The sequence below is a fragment of the Hetaerina americana genome, unplaced genomic scaffold (genome assembly GCF_022747635.1).
Source record: "Hetaerina americana unplaced genomic scaffold, ioHetAmer1.1.p SCAF_8, whole genome shotgun sequence".
Classification (NCBI taxonomy): Eukaryota; Metazoa; Arthropoda; class Insecta; order Odonata; family Calopterygidae; genus Hetaerina; species Hetaerina americana.
In genome coordinates this window covers 36,802,601-36,820,708 of record NW_027287427.1, presented here as the reverse complement: position 1 = coordinate 36,820,708, position 18,108 = coordinate 36,802,601, and the positions used below count along the sequence as shown (strand labels likewise).

The following is an 18,108-nucleotide window of genomic DNA, read 5'->3' as shown; positions in this document are numbered from 1 at the left end:
ATCTTTCAATCGGCTCAATCGAATTGTGTTCCCACAATTCATCGATATAGCGATATGGCGGATTTCGTGAAGCGATAACAGAGGAACATGTTATCTTCTGGATTTGATATTTTTGTTTACCAGTTTTATCTGTTATTCTTAGAGGAAGTTTAGGTTTACTTCTAATTAGATCAATGAAAACAAATTCATTGTATTCGGTATGTTTTCATAATAACTGGGGTAATAATAATGTTGATCGATTAACAGGAATTTTTAGTAAACGGTAGTTTTTCGGTATTTGTTTGCTGTTGGCGAACTTACAGCCGAGTGAAAGTGAAATATTTGTTGCCTCCCGTTTGTTATTCCTTTCTCGCTATGCTCCCCTGTCTAAGTTTATAGTAAGTATAACTTTTCTTACTGTGGTTTCTCCTAATTTCTTGTTACATAGTCATCGCATGTTAAGATCATGGACGAACATATTGGCGCAGCTAACTCAAAGGCAAATATTACATTAGGCGTTAAAGAACTCGTGGAAGGTGCCGTGTTTGATCATGTTTTTTCCACCAATTCGAATATGTGTAATGATGGTCATTCGAGAAAGACACTATATCAGTGTATTAGAAGTCACATCCTGTGTCATATGAAAGAAATTATCGCGAAAGAAGTTGAATCGATGGACGCAAATAGTGATAAATTCAATCCGACAACGGTGGCAGCCTCGACAAGGAAACTTTTATCCTCCCCGGAGATGGATTCGGTTATGTGCGACGTGAAACAAGACATAGACGATGTGCTCAACTCGATTTCAGTAAAAATGAACTCGAATATCATTGACGACAAATTTATTCTTCAAAAGAGGATAATTGGTGAAGGTGATTTACAGGGAACTGGTACTGAAGGCACGACCCCAGAGATACAAAACTGTCTTGACAGGGATAAATATTTGTCTTGCAGAAATAGAGAGGGAATAATAGAACAGCACGTCATGTTATCAAAGTTAGGAAAGGCATCATTGGCCGAAGTGTTTGAAACATCTTATTGGATAAACGTTAGAGCCATGTTGAAGAAATGTCTTGGGTCTGAAAATGAATCTGTATACTTTCTTGCGTTGAAACTCCATGCTAGATACCTTCTATCAGCTTCCAATGTTGCCATGTATGAAAGTTTTATGAGCCTAAAATCCAGTGTTGAGAATAATTTTTTATTCCGAAGGGAAAAATACAAACTTGAAAGTATTAGTAAAGGAATTAGTCTTACCGAATTCCTAAATATAAAGCTATTGAAAACGATGAGTTTGATTTCTGAGTTCTTTAAAGATGGGTCCAAAAAATACGTTAGGTTACCATTGAAATTATTGGAAGAAATTATGGAAAATGTGGTTGAAATGATTTCCAGTTTTCTAGGCAGAGAGGGCACCAATGTTGAAGAAATAAATACTCTACATCTGTTTGCGTTAATTGATCCCAAGGCCAGGTGGGCAAAAAGGTCCTTCCATCATACTAGTATACGTGTCGTTGCTTTCAGAAAAATATCTGAAAGTCCTCTATTAGTAAATCATATCCTGATCACAATTTCAAATTGGTTTAAAGATCAAAATGGGATAGAAATGAGAGATTTAGGTACTAAGCTAGACAATTCAATTAGTGGGAACCAATTAAGATTCAGTGCATTTTCTCATTGTTTGCACATATTTTGCTACTGTTTCAGATATAAGGAAGGTAGAAACATATATATACAGTCCAGTAGTGGGGTAACGTTGAACGAAATTTTGAAGTCTTTCATCAGATTTTTGAATAATTCTCCCCAAAGTACCTCACTCCTTCATGAATTATTTAATAAACATATTGCCTTGTTTATTAACCATAACATTGCGAACTCATTTTATAAAGTTTTATTTTTGGAACCATTATTTGATCTCTACAAAAATCCCCAAAAGTTAGAAGTGAAACCATTCCCAATTATTAAATCACATGTCGTTAATCGTATGAAGTTAGTGTTACAGTCCAAAATAGGCTTGGAAAACCTATTCATTTGCCAAAGGTTTAATTTTGAAATGGACATGGCTGATGTAAGTCCCACTAGAATTTTTTTGTTCCACTCTGGTAAATGTTTAAGAAACTATCCCGATGTGCCCCTTGATACATTGAAAATTTTGTTAGATTGCTGTGTGTTGATTAGTCGTTCACCTAAAGGATTAGCTGAAATAGAAGAATCAAATATAATTCCGGTGCTTGCTGCCCTTTATTGCCAATTAAAAGGAAAGTTTGAACACGGCGCACTTACAGTTACTTCAGACAATTTCTTCATGACAAAAGATTACTCTGTATTAGACTTATTGGAATCAATTGTCATTAATCTTGCTGCTGTGTCGGGAAGATTGTGGTTGATAGAAAGGGAAAGAATATTATTCCCCGTTATACATGACTTTTATAAAAAGCCAACACTCCCTTGGGGCTGTAGTTGGTTTCAAAAGCTGTTGCTGTCATCAACATTACTCAATGGTGGTTGTGAGGCTCTGGCAGTAGAAAAAGTGCAGCGCATGGCATTATTAATATTGTGGAAGTCCTGGAGTGAGAATAATTTAGATCACTTCTCTGGAACGAGTTTGGAGAATTTGCAGAGTGCTTTGAACGTTTTCCTCTCCCTGTGTTCTGCTCTAAGAGGTAAGCATACCAATGTCATATATTAGCATTGTGACTGAATCTCATCTAAGCCAGTATAGCTATGAATCAACTAGCACCAATCACTTATATGTATTTTTAACACATGGTTTGGTATTAAAAAAATCATAAATTTCAATCGCATCTTAATTCTTTTTCTGCATATTTTTATGAAGTAATAAAGGTGTATATATTTTGTGAGGTTAAAAGAGTTGTTGCACTCATTTGTGATATACTTCTAAATGTAATGGCTGAACGCTTAAATGGTGCAGTAATTCCTATCAGTAGGGTTGCAAATTGGCCACACGAATTCATTTTGATTATGATCCAATTGCAATCACACTGAAAGTGAAATTTATTCAGCATATGGGTTGCTTATAAGGACCTCCGTCATGTTCTACTCTTTGCTTCTATATTTGATATTTTACTATTTATCCATCTTTTTTTTTAAAATTAACTGGCACTTTTGTGGAAGCAATAGATAGTGTATATGTACTCTAGAAGGCTTAACTTTATCAATGCAGTCGCATTATGATTGATGACACTCGATGGATTAGACTGATGAGGATCCACAAAGTAACATTAAAGTAATGGATTGAAATTCTACAGGCATGGCTGGATGTTATGCTGTTCTAAAACATTTCCTGGACTGTGATCCTAATTTCTTTCTTGTTCGTTCCCTTAAGGTGTTAAATCACTCCTTCTGGAGGAAGAAGGGAGTGAAGGGACCTTAGTGGAAGGAAAAAATCCTCCAGAATCTTTGCAAGAATTGTTTGAATTTACATTAGGTATTACAGAAGACCCTCATAACTCAGCTGTTAATAAACAAGATACAGTATTAACTCTAATTAACGCCAACAATTGCCAGGAACTATATTTGGGTCTGCGCCTCCTCAGATTTATGTTGTCTAGTTTGGATACCACTCTTCTCCTGCAACATAAATTTCTAATCCAGGTTTGAACAAGTTTTAGTCATTACCTGCACTGCACCATTTTATGGTCAATCAACTGCCAAAGCTAAAATATGTTTTCAGCTTCCTTGTGTCATGGTATATAACACATTTTGCATACACTGCATGGACAATTGCATCTTCCATATTGTATTATGCCCAAGAAAAAAGTCTTTATTATTCTGCTTAACAATATTTGGCTACTTATGGTAAAAAGTTAAGATGTACAGGTATTCACTTATTGATGCTCCACTTAATGTGGACTTCATTTATTCAAAAGCTGGTCAAGGAGTATACGTTAACTGGGGTCTCTCTTTACATAATATAGCAGATAGTGGAATATTTTGCTCTTTGCATGCTACTTGTTGTAAAGTAGCCAGCAACAAAAAGGTAATTGCTTTATGTTTTAAACAATATTTCTAGTTTCTTTGGGTATGCTGTCTAAAGAGGTTAATTTTCCAGTGACATGGTGGAACTTCTCTATATTAACATTCGGTGAATGGATTCCATTTTGATCATCTTTGGTGTTAAGATAGGACATTGCAAATTTTTGTTATTGTGCTCACATATATGTACTCCCATCTAAAGGACTTACATCTCAGAGTTTCACCATTAAAACTGCAAAATTACTTAAGTCTTTGACTTTTTAAATTATCTGCACTTGTAGGAATGTTAAAACTTAGGATTTAATTTGGGTGCACAGTAAACATTAGTCCACGTTTAATGGAAAACAATACTTTTCTGTCCTTTTAATAATTAATTTAAGTCTTTTCAAGGAGCATTTAATGAAGATATTGATTGAGAGCTTGTCAGAAGAAAATGGAGAACTAATGTGTAATGAAATCACCATAAACTGTGATCAGATATTGAAGAATTGCTTTTTCATAGAAAGCTGTTATGAACGAGGTGTATGTGTAACTAAAACTCCCAGGAGTTCAGGTATGATTTCTAATATTATGACTGAAATTCACTCAGAATATGTCTTCTTTTTGTGGTCATTATTTAGTCATCTATTGCAACTGTCTTTGATTATGTTGCCATTCACAGCAATGCCTAGACCTGAATGCTCACCTGAGCAATGGACCATTAGTTGGAGTACTCATTTCCGGAGTCATTCACGTCGTGCTCCTTGCCGGCATAAAAATGGTCTGGTGAAGTTTTTAGGGAACACAAGGCATGGGCTTAGAGACATTAATTGGCTAAGTCAACTCCGTAAAGCTTTTTACTTGACTTTTAGTGGAAATGTTTCACCAGAAATAAAAGTAAGTTAACAAAAGAGCATGATGAATAATTAGAAAAATTGCTAGCACAATAGCACACATGGAATTTCATTCACTGGAAAAGTAGAAGGAATTCTTATCCCCTTGGGGTTTTATGACTTCGTGTGAATTACTGAGTATTATAGTTCCATTGGCTTAAATTTTTCAAGGACTAAATTTGAAAATATATTTGTGAATTTGCTTTACCGATTTTTATGTTAGACATTGTTGTATGGAAATAAATGGCAAGAGATAAATATTTAAGTTAGTCGGGAGTTTCTGTTCTAAGTTAATAATCATTTACTGCCTTTTCTGTCCAACCTTGATTGTCATAGGAAGTAGAGGCATGAAATGGATAATTCTTTTTAGGTAATGGTAAGGTGCTCTAATTTAAATTTCCAGCAGGCTTCTATATTTAATATAGACTGAGTATTTTTGTGATTAGAGGTGATATATGAAAGCATTTACCCTATAGGTACCCAATGGTTTTATCTAAAAATAGTTTAGCCTTTGGAAATATTCTTTAATTGCTTGAAATCAAATAATCAGTAGAAGATCATTTATCCAGCACTAAATACTGGAGCATATAAACCTTGTAATGTTACGATATGGTTTTCATTGGGCTGAAAAAAAAATATTATGAGATCAGTGCATTTTTAAGTATTCAAAATGCCTAGTAGTACCAATGATTTATTTCCTCATTTAATTATCGTTAAACATAATTAAATAGTTGTGTGAGAATTATGTGTATATTACATTTTCTTGTCTCATACTTAATTCTTTTTTAGTGCAATGTGTTAATTGAAATAATTGAAGAAGTGCAGAAAGTGTATGGAAATACCCCAAATACTGGCCAGTATAAGCTTACCTCAACTGGAGACATTTCTTCTACCACCTTGTTTCCTGAAGATTTAATTGGCATTAAGTTGGCAATAAGGTATTCTCATTGTTTTTTCTTTCTTAACTGTTCAGGTGTTAAAATAAAATAAAAGAAATGTAGTTTCTTTGCCTATGATGAACCAATTGCACCTCTGACTCAATGTGCTGGCTTTCTTAAGCCAAATGCAACACTGAATGATGGTCAAGTTTTCAATCTGAGGCTGTTGGAACATTGGGCTAATGATGATCCTACACTCGGGAGGAGCTCCTTGGCTGTATTTTCCTTACTGGCTGGAAAAAATGGCTGCTTTTGCCGTGCATGGTAGTGAATTGAATGTTTGGATTTACCACATTAGCATTTCTCCATACACTGCAAAAATGGCATGATTTTACATTCAGTATAGCATAGCACAAGTTGAGCTCTTGGAGTGTCCTGAAGCCCACTGTGAAGGATAGCTGGTGATTTCAGTTGGAATTTACAAATTATGTTATACATGTATTTCAATGCTTTTATGTCATCATAAAAAAATGTAGACCAAGTTACGCCTGCATTACCTTTGTCAATGTTAAAATTATTTTAATTTTAATCCTTTCGCTGATACTTTTCATTTTGCTGTTTTTTTTTCAGGTATGGAGTAAAGCTTAATCTTCTGCTGTCTACACCCGTCGTGCATTCAAACTTTATTTATATGCTGCGATTGAGCCATGGTCTCATTAAAATCATCAGAAATGAGTTTTTAGGTTTTGATTGGTTTTTGGCCACTGTGTTTCTCATATGCTGTGGAAACATTGACAGGTAAATTCTTCTACAAGATGTATATTATTCATTGTGGTTTTCCTCTGATAGATTATTATCATCCCCATAGCAGAAACTAGTTCCTGGATTGCTCGATTATCTTATTAGCTGTATTGTAGGGTGACCCATTCATTTTCTGAATTTCAATTTCCAACTATTCCCCAGGAGAATATCAAATTTTACTCTATTTTTCCAATGTTTACCTCAAAAGCTGCTGACCTATATTAGTACATACTTGAAATATCAGATGCCACAATCGAGTGAGCTCAGCTATCATGGTGGAAAAATTATATAATTAAAATTCAATTGCATGTATTGAGAATCATATACTCCACAAACTAATATGCAAGAGCTTATACCCAACTTTAATCATACTTTTTACCTCCATGGTTGCCATTTGTATCATCACATGCAATCCCCTCAAGTTTTGGTTTATGCCATCACTTGTGCACATGGCTGCAAAAGCTAAGCCCAAACTACTCTTAAAGCTAGATAGAACATCCATGTGATTGAAAATTATGCATATTATATTCTTGGTTTCCAAAAAGTTAGGTCCTTTTTGTAGAGTTTTCAATTCAATTTGAAATTCCTTTTCCTGACCAAGTGGCCACCCTCTAAATCATACATTTTGCTATAATTAAATTATCATGTAGTAGAGAAATTCAACTAAGGTGTATTGTACACAGCAATGCACCTGAACATAAAGTAATCCACTTGTGGGCAGATGGTCACAAATTATGAGTCTGAAAATAGTTTTTCAACTTGGACCTCATTACTTGTATGAGTTTGATGGCATTTATCTTTCAAGCCAACACGGTCCTATTTTTTATCTAGATGCTGACCAAAAAGATACGTTGTATTTGCCAATGCCAGTATTAACAACAAAACAAACAATAGTAATTGAAGCTTCCTGACAAGTTGCATTTACCTGGGAATTTAAGTTATACATAATCGTAGTTAGATATGTTGGAGGGTGTTAACAGATTGGGGATATTCACTTGGGGGGGTCACTTGGGGATATTCAGCATGAAAAAAAATTGACTTGCTACTAATTATCGAAATTCAGTTCTTCAGTGTAGTTGGACTTAAAATGCTTCTGCCAACTTCCATAAGAGAGAGTATTTTGTGTCACTTAGCACAAGTGTTTGTGTAAATTCAGAAAAATGGAAGGGAAGAATACTGGATAACCATTATTATTACATATTATACTTTATTAATGTGTACCTGTTATTATGTTCTTATGAAAACTTTGCTATTTATATCATTGTTGTATTTTATGTTAACATTAAGCTACATATTAACAGTTCTTGTTTGGTATAGGTGTCAGCTGTTTATAAATAATCTTTTGAGATTGCAAGTGGCACCATTTTTATGGGTCACTTTGGGAGACAGCTTATGCTCAGAACATTCAGGAAAAAATTATAGAAGTGATTTTCTTTTCCTTTTAATTGAGCAAATTGAATTGATTCTTTCAATTGAAGTCCCCAAGGTATTTGCTGCTTTTCAGGTAAACAAAGAATGAGTTAATTATTATAAAAGTTCACAGTTTTCTAGTTCATAAAGCCATTTGGACCGTTGGCTCAACAGTTGTGCATTTTTACCATCTAACATCCCATTTTTTTGACTGTACCAGTTATCTTCAGGTTCACTTGCAGTGTTGGTTTATCAGTGGTTGAGCCAATGCTTTTGGAATGTCTTAGAATGGGCAGAAATAAAAAATTTTCTTTGCATTGCCATCATACATGAGCCAGATTACGTGGTTTACTATTGCGTTGCAGTACTTTTGCATCTAGAGCCTATAATCCTTCACATTATGTCTACATCTGCAGAGAACTTTTGGGAACAGATCAAGGTTTGTGGATTTTTAAATTCACCAAAACTGGCTTTGAAATTTTTTTACCAGAACTTCCTGTTTTACCAATACAGTTAGGGTCAAAATTAATTTTACCGATCAAGGGGCCATTTCACAGATCCTTCTACTATCCACTCGTGCTAATTTTTCAAACTTTCATGGAATATTAATTGACTTTACTTCCTCTAGTTATTTTATAAAAATTTCTTCTTGAAGTAAGGATGTTTGCACTATTCGCCTCAGCTGCACCAAACATTTCTAATAGTTTTCCTGACCTGAATTCATGATCAGTGATTTTTATTTTCCAGATAAATCCTGTGACACATTTTCATTTGGGTAAATATGTACCATTCATTGAAAAGCTTTATAAACTACACCACAATTCCGTGACAAAGAACCTTATGAAAAGTATTGGTAATTTCAGTAAATCATCGCTATAGGTGTAAAATTAGAGTTGCTACATTCTTGGAATAAATGCCTGCATAACATCAGCCACAACTACTTATTATTGAATTAATTATGTTCGTGACAATGAAAAGAGTGAACTGCACTAGAAGAAAATATTTTTTGTAGTATATTCCACGAAAGACCATGATGTGGTAACTTATCATTATTATAAATGAACAATAAAAGCCATTTTATTTTTAAAACAGCATTATCATTTATCAAATTTAATTTATTTTGTACCAAAAATATTAAAGAAGGTAGTACCAACTAATGAGGCAAACAATAATTCACCATGTTCTGGACACTAACGGACATGTTATAGTGGCTATAAAATTGCAAGCATAAAATACTGTGCTAATTGCATTAAAGAGACTGGTCACCATGGAATAATAGGAAAACATGAATTTCTTCATTATACTTAATGAGAGAATTTGGTTTTGCTAAAGTTGTTGTAATTTACCCTTAACTCTTATTCTAACTAATTTGAATGGTTTTACAGAGTTGATATTTTATGATAATGATTTTCAGAAACCTCCATATTAGGATCATTTGATATAGGGTCTGACATGAATAAAAATAGAAAACATCAATAAAAAGACCCATGGATCCCTTACTTGGTAAACCCTCAACCTTTTCCCTGTGTTCACAATATTCTCTTCTATATAAGCATCTGTATTCCTGAGAATCTAGGAGAAACCCTTTAGCAGTTAGACTAGTTTAACTTTGTCACATCATCAGCTCATTCTTCATCTGGCAGCACGAGAGGGAGACATTTGATTGATTTAACATGAAATGAACCTTCTTTTATTCTCCTGCATGCCCAACAAATCAAATAATGTTACTATACCAGCCATTCAGTCCATTCAAATAAAAGAAATAAAAAAGCTCTGGAGTATTGTGGGACCATTTTTGGCTTTACCACGAAATGAAATAATGGAATACAGGATTTTACTGGACTAATGGAAAATGCAGTTAATCCTTATGCAAAGTACTGGAGATGGATAAAATTTACTACAAACAAGTGTCAGAAAGGTAACTCAAGAAAAGCTTTATTAGGGCAACTTGAAGTTCCAACCTACCTGCAGACGAAATGTTTCAAGGCTTATCTTTTTGAAGAAAATTTTCTTAGTGTAAGCAGACAATATCTCCCTGCGGCCACATGGATATTTCTTTTGGTCACACTATGTTTTAAATTTCCAGTGATTTTATTGAAATATGATATATATTTATGATATAACTCTATGATTTGAAAAATAATAATGTAGATTTTAAAACTACCTTGCACTGTATCTGCGTTGTTATAGTGGATAATGAGAAGATCAAGCAAAGATGAAGTCTTGCTTGAGGAGAGAAGGTAATTTGTCTAATGGCTGTAAAGGAACAGCTAAGTAAGTAACAGTGACATTGGTGAATAAAACTGAGTTTAGGTTACTTTCCTATTCCTCCTCAATTTCCTTAATTTTCCTTCTCCCTTCCTCAGTAATATGTATGAGGTGCTTTCACATTCTTAGGTATTCAAGTTTTTTTTATGACTGGGAGTAGGTAGAAAGGTATGATTGAGGATGAAATAAGTGGTCACTTGTATACAAGGCAAGCATTTCCAACACTTAAAATGACATGGCATACATAACCAGCTTATAATCATTCATCTTCTCCACTTGCAAGGTTTAAAACGCATCAAAATTGATTACCAATTAAGTGAGACATGTGGTGACGGTGTTATGCATGCAAAAATTTGGATTTTTGGGGGCCACATTTCAAAGAAGGACGAAAATCATGCAACGACAAAGCCTGGAAGACTACCACAGACCATCAGCAATTTACCAGTGAGCTATAGGAACCCTTGTAGCAGTGTTCTTGGTGGCCATGGCATCATCTTAGTGAAAAAGGTATGTAAGCTATGAGGAGATAATTTTGAGAAGCCACAGGAATTTCAACATTCTGGCATAAATTAAAATCAGAAAGATATTTTTTAAATTGTTTCACCATGCAATTAAATTCTTGCGTAGATCTAACTGAAAATTTCCTGAAAGGAAATTGAATCAAAGAGCTATGCTATTATTTTTCAACTGGTAATTAATCCATCCATTCTATTGGAATACATGAAATCATCAGTTACACAGTACCCAGTCAAACATGCAAGTTCAAAGAATGCGACATAAGTTTTGGAGAAATGAAATAATTTCTAATTCCATAAAACATATTTACATAACGGTATCTAATGATCAGAACCTGCTATAGATGAGAAATATCACATGATATTCCGCATAAACCATGAACTTGTATGTCATCGAGATACCGAACACCGTACGTACTAGAGTATTTATATGTTCAATATGAATAGTATAATGGAGTGTAGAGGTTTGTAACCTGATATTAACATCAAGATTGAGAATACAACCAAATATGCATTGAGTAATCTCTTAGTTTGAAGTCCATTGTCAAAGGCAGCAATATGTCTGTAGGGAGTGAGGGATTCTAATGAAGACATAACTTGGAACTTGGAAAAATTCCTTTACATGTTGAGTATGTGAGATGATAGAAAAGTAGTTCCCAATGAATTAACAGTATTTATCATACCAGAGAACTTCTAAGACAGCTATTCATAATGGTGGAAATAAATTGAAAGTGGTGATCTGCATAAAATAAACTCACATTGGCTAAGCAGTAAAACTGAATACACATGTTACTCCAATTGAATTTTCATTGAGTAATTTTTATTGTAGTGATGCTGGAAGACATGATACACCACAATATAGAGTTCAATAATTAAAAAATAAATTTATGAAATATATCATAAACTGGGGTACATTATAAATCTTTACATATTGTCAAACATAAACAAATGGGTGTATAAAGCATTGGTATGTTAAAATAACAATAAAATACAATTTACATAATCTTCCATTAACCATGGAAATGAGTATTTCATTAGGGCGCTACTACTAATATACAACAATGGCAGCTTTTGAAATATTTAGTGCTAAAACTATTTCTTTCTTAATATCATTTCTTATTAAAATTTTTCCAAGCAACTTATTATACAATATATCTGTACAAAATCAAATAACAAATTATTTCAGCATACGATGAAACTCATTAATATCCATAGGTCTTTGGTTTGGCCAATTTTCAAATAAAATACAATATTTTCCCCACTATGTTCCACAAGAGGAATCAAGTGGTGCTGTGTGATCACAGGTACCTTACCTACATTTATAGTCCCAGAAATTCGATAATATTTTCTAGTGAAGTAGAAACACAACAAACTTAACAGTTATTTATAAAATTGTATCGCAAGCTTGCAGCTGCAACATTTTCACAGTAATCAAGAATTAACATGCCAATTTATTATAACAGGAAATAAGATGCTTTGATGAATGGTAATCCAGGTTCTTTATGTAGTTGACTGCACATTAGGAGGTAGGCCCAACCTTGCTAGCACCATTTCCTTACGCAGACGAGTTATTTCCCAGAACGTTTCATGAGCTTTAGAATGACATGGAGCAAAATTAATCCTTTGGATACAAACTCTTTCAGCAAAATCTATACATGCATTTAATATTAGTGACATGGAGACCCCTCCATTTTCTCTCTAATGATTTCTCAGTCATTTTCTATTACAGCCCCTTTTTTAAAATAAAAGGTTTGTCAGGTATATAGTTAAAGCACATTTTCAATAAAATATTACAGTAGAGAGATTATTGCAAATTTGCACTCAAAGCACAACATTTTTAGATGACTTGATTGGAAAAAAAACCTGCTAATACAGTTAAAGGCCGAAATGAAATAAGTAGCTTTGTAATTCTACACACCTTATTTAGAACATGATCTAGCTTTTGACATTGGATACCATCATCAGGTTCATTCATCAAAAGACAACTTTGCATATATACTTTGGAAGCGGGGGTCAGAGTGGGAGGGGAAGAATGGGTGGAGGGGTAAAAAAGGTTAAAATGTAGATAGGAGGGAAAGGGAAGTACAGCTTTCGGTGTCAATTGTTGGCTGTAAATGGGGGTTTGTTGGTGAGGGGGAGCACTTGATGAGAAAGAGCGGTAGATCTAAAGGGGAGAGTGGAAGGGATACAAAATTTAATTAGCAAATTCATCCTTGCATTGGCCACATTTAAAAATTTCTAATTGCTCCAAAGCATCCAGTCCATGGCCATTATTTTTTTAATGAAGAGTTCATAATGACAACATGGAGAAACAGAGAATTTACAAAATTTACAACTCTGAATAATACCCCATAAATAATCCCACTGCCAAATGGGGACAAATTCTCTATCTAGGGAATATTTCTCAAAAATTAATCAAGAAGTTACCAAGAGAAAAAATTAAATTTGCCTTTTAAAATAATTCATCCCTTGGTCCTCAACGTGATCTCACATAACTAAAGATAAAGTTCCCAATGATGAGTGGAGTGTATGAATTAAAGTGCTCCACTACATTTATTCGGCAGATGGAACAAAAAATTAAAGAAAGGATAAAGTAGTACAAGACAAGTATAAAGAATAGGAACATACTCATAAAATCCCTCTTCGCAAAGAAAAGAACCTTATTGAAACTGACCACAAAAGTGACTCTGAGACTGAAATTATCCATTTTGAAAATAAAGCATGTAGCAAATAAGAAAAAATAGACTCAATGCATTAGAAATTTTAAGGAGGAATTAAAAATTTTAAAATATGTCCATGGGAAATATAAACTTTCTAAAGAAATTTTGTATCCCTTCCCCTCCCAGCTTTACCATTCTTTCACATCCAAGGCTCCCTGTCCCCAACAAAACCCCATTAACAGCCAACCATTGACACTCAAAGCTCGACTTCCCTCTCTATCCCTATCCTACTTTCTATTCCCTATCTACATTTTAACCTTTATACCCCTCCCACTCTGACCATCACCCCCCTCTTCCACTTTGAAGTTATATGTACAAAGTTGTCTTCTGTGAGGACCATCTGATGATGATGTCCAACAGTCGAAACCTAGGTCGTGCTCTAAATACAGTATAAGTGGAATTACAAAGTTACTTATTTCATTTCAAAAAGTTGAGTAAGTTCCATAAATTTATTCTGGAGACAACAAATTTCAGTAAAAAATAGTTTTCTAATACTATCCACCAGTCTCAGCTAAGGCTCTTCCAAAGGCATGCAATAATCGGTGGAGAATAGGGTCCTCAAGTTTTCATGAGTGGCACTTGAGATAAACTTTCAGGGAACTCGGCGATACCACCCATAAATCTGCCATGACCCTTTCACGACCCACAGATGTCACACTAAATCACCACTAATCAAGGTTCCTCGACTCTCCAACTCTTTAAATATTAAGAGCAGATGGATTCTCTCTGTGCTGTCACTCACTAAAAATGATTAGGTGATGGGCATTCAGTCAACGTTTTCAACATAATTTCAACTACTAAATCAGGTGGAGGCTCTCTTTTTTTTAATCTTTCTGAAGGATATGTAAAAATAAGACTTGCTTAAAGAAGTGTACATTTTCGCTCACTGCTTCTATTTATACAGAGCAATGCTTTAGAAGATGCTTGTACGATTGTAATTGCCGCAGGTAAATTACTCGAGTATAGAAGGAAAAACTTATGCAAGAGATTAAATGTCATTAGCTGCTAACATAGAGGAAAAAATAAAAGGAATTGAAGTTGATAGAAGGGGAGAAGATGCCTTCTGCTAGAACCAATGGATAGTTAGCACTCCATGTAAGTTAAAGAAATGAAGAATTATGAAAATGGAAAGGTCTTCAAAACTTATACTCCACATAATTCATAGAATGCAAATAACTTCCAACATCATTTCAATACTATTTCACTTCATATTACAAAGATGAGATTGCTATAATTCTTACCTGAGCTCTTGACTAAGCCTCTCTCAATATATCTTAAATAGTTGAGAAAATCACACACAGCAATAATCTGAAATAAATTAGAACTTCTTTAAATTCACAAGTTTAATTTTTTTCTCTTTCTCCCTCTGCATACATTGTCAATTTGTAATACTGAATAATTTAAAGCAGTCAATCTCAGCAACTGCACTATGCCAAGATCATGATACACTATTCCCTTATATTTATTCATTGCATCTTGGAACAGGTTGAGAATGTAACATAATTATTCAAAGACAATTTTGAATGCTTTCTCTGTTACACATACTCAAAACTATCATGAGATATAGTTAATGCTGCTGTCCCATATTCCAAGAAACTGCAGGAGATGCTGCAACAGCAACTTTTAATGAAGTCATCTGCTAAGTGTGCATTACAATGCAGCAATTTCAGAGTGTAAAAATCATTCGCCTTGACCAGGATACGAACCCTGAGATCTCTTAATGTCCCACCAAGTGCTCTAGCCAGTTAAGCTCTCTCTTTCTTTCTTAAATTCCAATCAGGGCAAATGGTTTTTACGCTCTGAAATTGCTGCATTGCTGTTCCATCTTCGTAATCATATTCACAAGCAAAGTTGGCAGTGATATTTTCTTGATGGATTTTTTTACTGTGATGCACAGAGATTCGAAAGAATTTTCTTTATGATGGTTATTATGGAAATGATAAAAGAGCAGTGTTTCAATATTAATGTATTCCTTATACAAAAATTTGGACTGCCGCAGTCAAAATTACCTAGTAGCCATTTTTCATAACACGACAATAACAAAAATGTAGTGACTTTTCTGATGGGGTTTCCTTCATATCATTCCTTATTGTAGACAACAGACAGTGAATATCCTTAAGGCTTATCTTGATCCAAAATTTTGAGTAAATGTTGGGAAAAATTGTATTTTATAGGGTGGGCTTCCACCTGTTTTCAACATAGTGCTTCCTGATTGGCTTATCTTCAAGTAAAATTTTGTCTTGCTTCTTCCACAGTAGAAGAACCAGGACATTATATTTTATTCTTCAATCCAAAGCATAGATATAATATATTTGCCATGTTTCATCTAAGAGGCAGAAGAAATCACATAGATAATGAGAGCCTTCAACAAGGATGACATGATCTCCAGCACTAGGAACACATCGATTCAACAAGACAATAGATGAATCAATCAAGGAGCACAAGGCCAAAAACAATGCTCATCCACTTGACATTTCACATTTAAAGATGTCTGCTGGATACCTGCCAAAACTCTTACTCACAATATGCAATGGATTGATTAATGTTTATTGGCTCCTAAAGACATATTTGAGACATGTGTGCCCCACATCATATTGCTTGCAAATATTCTACTCAGACACAAATACAATTGGGAGTTTGAATACAAATGAATGCAGCAGGATCCCAGGTAACTGTAAATATTCATCATTGCAACCCCTGCAGAAACTTATATTGGAATTAAAAATTAGTCCAAAACTTATTAATATGCATAGAAATTGTAAAAATAATGAACCCATGGAACTAAAGTAGAAACATAGGTTCTTAATGCTTCAGTTGTTATATCCTGTCCAACGCTCAATCATTTCATAAATATTGTCATCTAGCACCCAAACCTCTGGAACATCATATATTGAATGGCGATGGCCAGAGGTTAATGACACACATATCAAAATAAAACAATTAGTTGCCAGCCTAACATGGAATGGTGAATGTACCCTCAAAGGCAGATGAAATTTTTTTTAACCTTACAATAACGGACATTCATCACCTTTCAGCAAATATTTTCTAGCAGGTGTTGGACTAGGTTGTCTCCTGTTTTATCTCCATTACATCTTTTTTAGAGATGGTGGCCAGCTATTTTGCAAGCCAGCGTAGCTCCTGTGATATTTCCTTTAATTCTGCAGATAAAGTTATTAATTGCAAATCATATCCACATTTTTTTATTCTAAATGATCTCTTTTTGAATGGAAAGATACTTTTTAGAAATGTTTTTCGTGTCGTGCTAATAAGCTTGCACTATCTGACATGGCATCTGATATCGACATGCTCCTACAGGAAATGACAACTTTAAAACATTCACTTGCATTGAAAAAGAATAATAATCTATGTAAGTGTGTATGATTTGCTAAAACTGTAAAAGTCAACCCTGAGAAAGATTCAATGACTTTTGACAATAACCTTAGCAGTGACTTGGAAGTAAAACAGAGGCCGATATCAAAAAGTGAGTGCCTTACCCCCTCAATCAGTACATCGCTACCACGTATTTCTGACGTAAAATGTGATAAAATTGGTAAGAAAGAACTTTCTGAAGAGGGGGAAGATGGATTTTTTACACTGAGCCACAAATATAGATGGCATAAATCGCCGATCATAGGAAAATATACAAAAGAATACTCTCTTTCAGGGATTCTGGTAAGAAAGAACTTTCTGAAGAGGGGGAAGATGGATTTTTTACACTGAGCCACAAATAAAGATGGCATAAATCGCCGATCATAGGAAAATCTACAAAAGAATGCTCTCTTTCAGGGATTCCTCACCGTTCTAATCTCAATGTGTGGAACTTCACGCCCGATTCAAAAATTAAAAATTTGATTAACTATGTGATGGACGAAATCCCAGAGATTGATACTTCCACTGACTTAGAGATTGAACAACTTTCGGTAACGATCGGAAATTATGCATCATTTCGGTTATCCATGCATCAAGAGTTATACAAAACCCTCAGTAACCCCTGTTTGACCAAAAGATGTGTTTGTGGGTATTTTTCCTTTTTGAAGTCACACACGCAACCAACACCGGAATGATAACCTGTTATTCGAGGTTCTTGCACATCAACATTCAGTGCATACACAATAAATTACTGGACCTCAAGGGTCTAGTAAATGGGTAATAATCCCATGTAATCTGTGCCAACGAACATTGGTTAAATGCAAGTGATCTTGAGACTCTTCATGTGCCTGGGTATGTTATCACCAGTGCTTTTTGCCGATCAGTGCACAAAAATGATAGTGTTTTGATTCTACTTTCTTCATGTTTTTCCCCTATTCCAATTGGTTTCTCATACCAATTTCTCAATGAAGAATAATCATTTGAATCCTGTGTTGCCTGCTTCAAAATGGATACTATTGTTTTTTACTTACTGCCTAATTATCATTTGCCTAAGAGTGATTTTGGTGTTTTCCCTACCAATCTAACAAAAGTCTTGGAAATAATCCATAGGTCAATCCATGACCCTTGCATACTAATTACATGTGAATTCAATGGTAATTCAATGGATGATCTAAAGCTAAAAAGGATTTCATGGATTTACTAACGTCATTTCACATCTGTGCTACAAAAAGTGAACCTACTAAAGTGAGACACCACCTGGAGAATTTCCCGGGATTTCATCAAGTGTGGGGTCGACATG

General features: G+C 34.4%; 2 protein-coding genes across 2 annotated transcripts in view; one reads left to right on the top strand and one right to left on the bottom strand.

Annotated features, from left to right (window-relative positions):
* Window positions 1-95: 95 nt before the first annotated feature.
* LOC139698020 (protein broad-minded-like) lies at window positions 96-9,001 on the top strand. The gene is made up of 9 exons (XM_071596876.1): window positions 96-2,642; window positions 3,326-3,594; window positions 4,366-4,528; window positions 4,637-4,851; window positions 5,637-5,785; window positions 6,356-6,523; window positions 7,844-8,030; window positions 8,157-8,375; window positions 8,684-9,001. Exons 1-9 carry the CDS (start codon window positions 446-448, stop codon window positions 8,813-8,815), a joined length of 3,699 nt encoding a protein of 1,232 aa, XP_071452977.1. The 5' UTR covers window positions 96-445; the 3' UTR covers window positions 8,816-9,001.
* A 2,516-nt stretch (window positions 9,002-11,517) lies between these two features.
* LOC139698105 (guanine nucleotide exchange factor for Rab-3A-like) overlaps window positions 11,518-18,108 on the bottom strand; it is a 37,287-nt gene continuing 30,696 nt past the window's right edge. The window contains exons 8-9 of the mRNA XM_071597020.1: window positions 14,681-14,747; window positions 11,518-12,311 (exon numbers count right to left, since the gene is read on the bottom strand). Of these exons, the coding sequence (XP_071453121.1) occupies window positions 12,220-12,311; window positions 14,681-14,747 (159 nt within the window). The 3' untranslated portion in view covers window positions 11,518-12,219. The remainder of the gene's footprint in view (window positions 12,312-14,680; window positions 14,748-18,108) is intronic.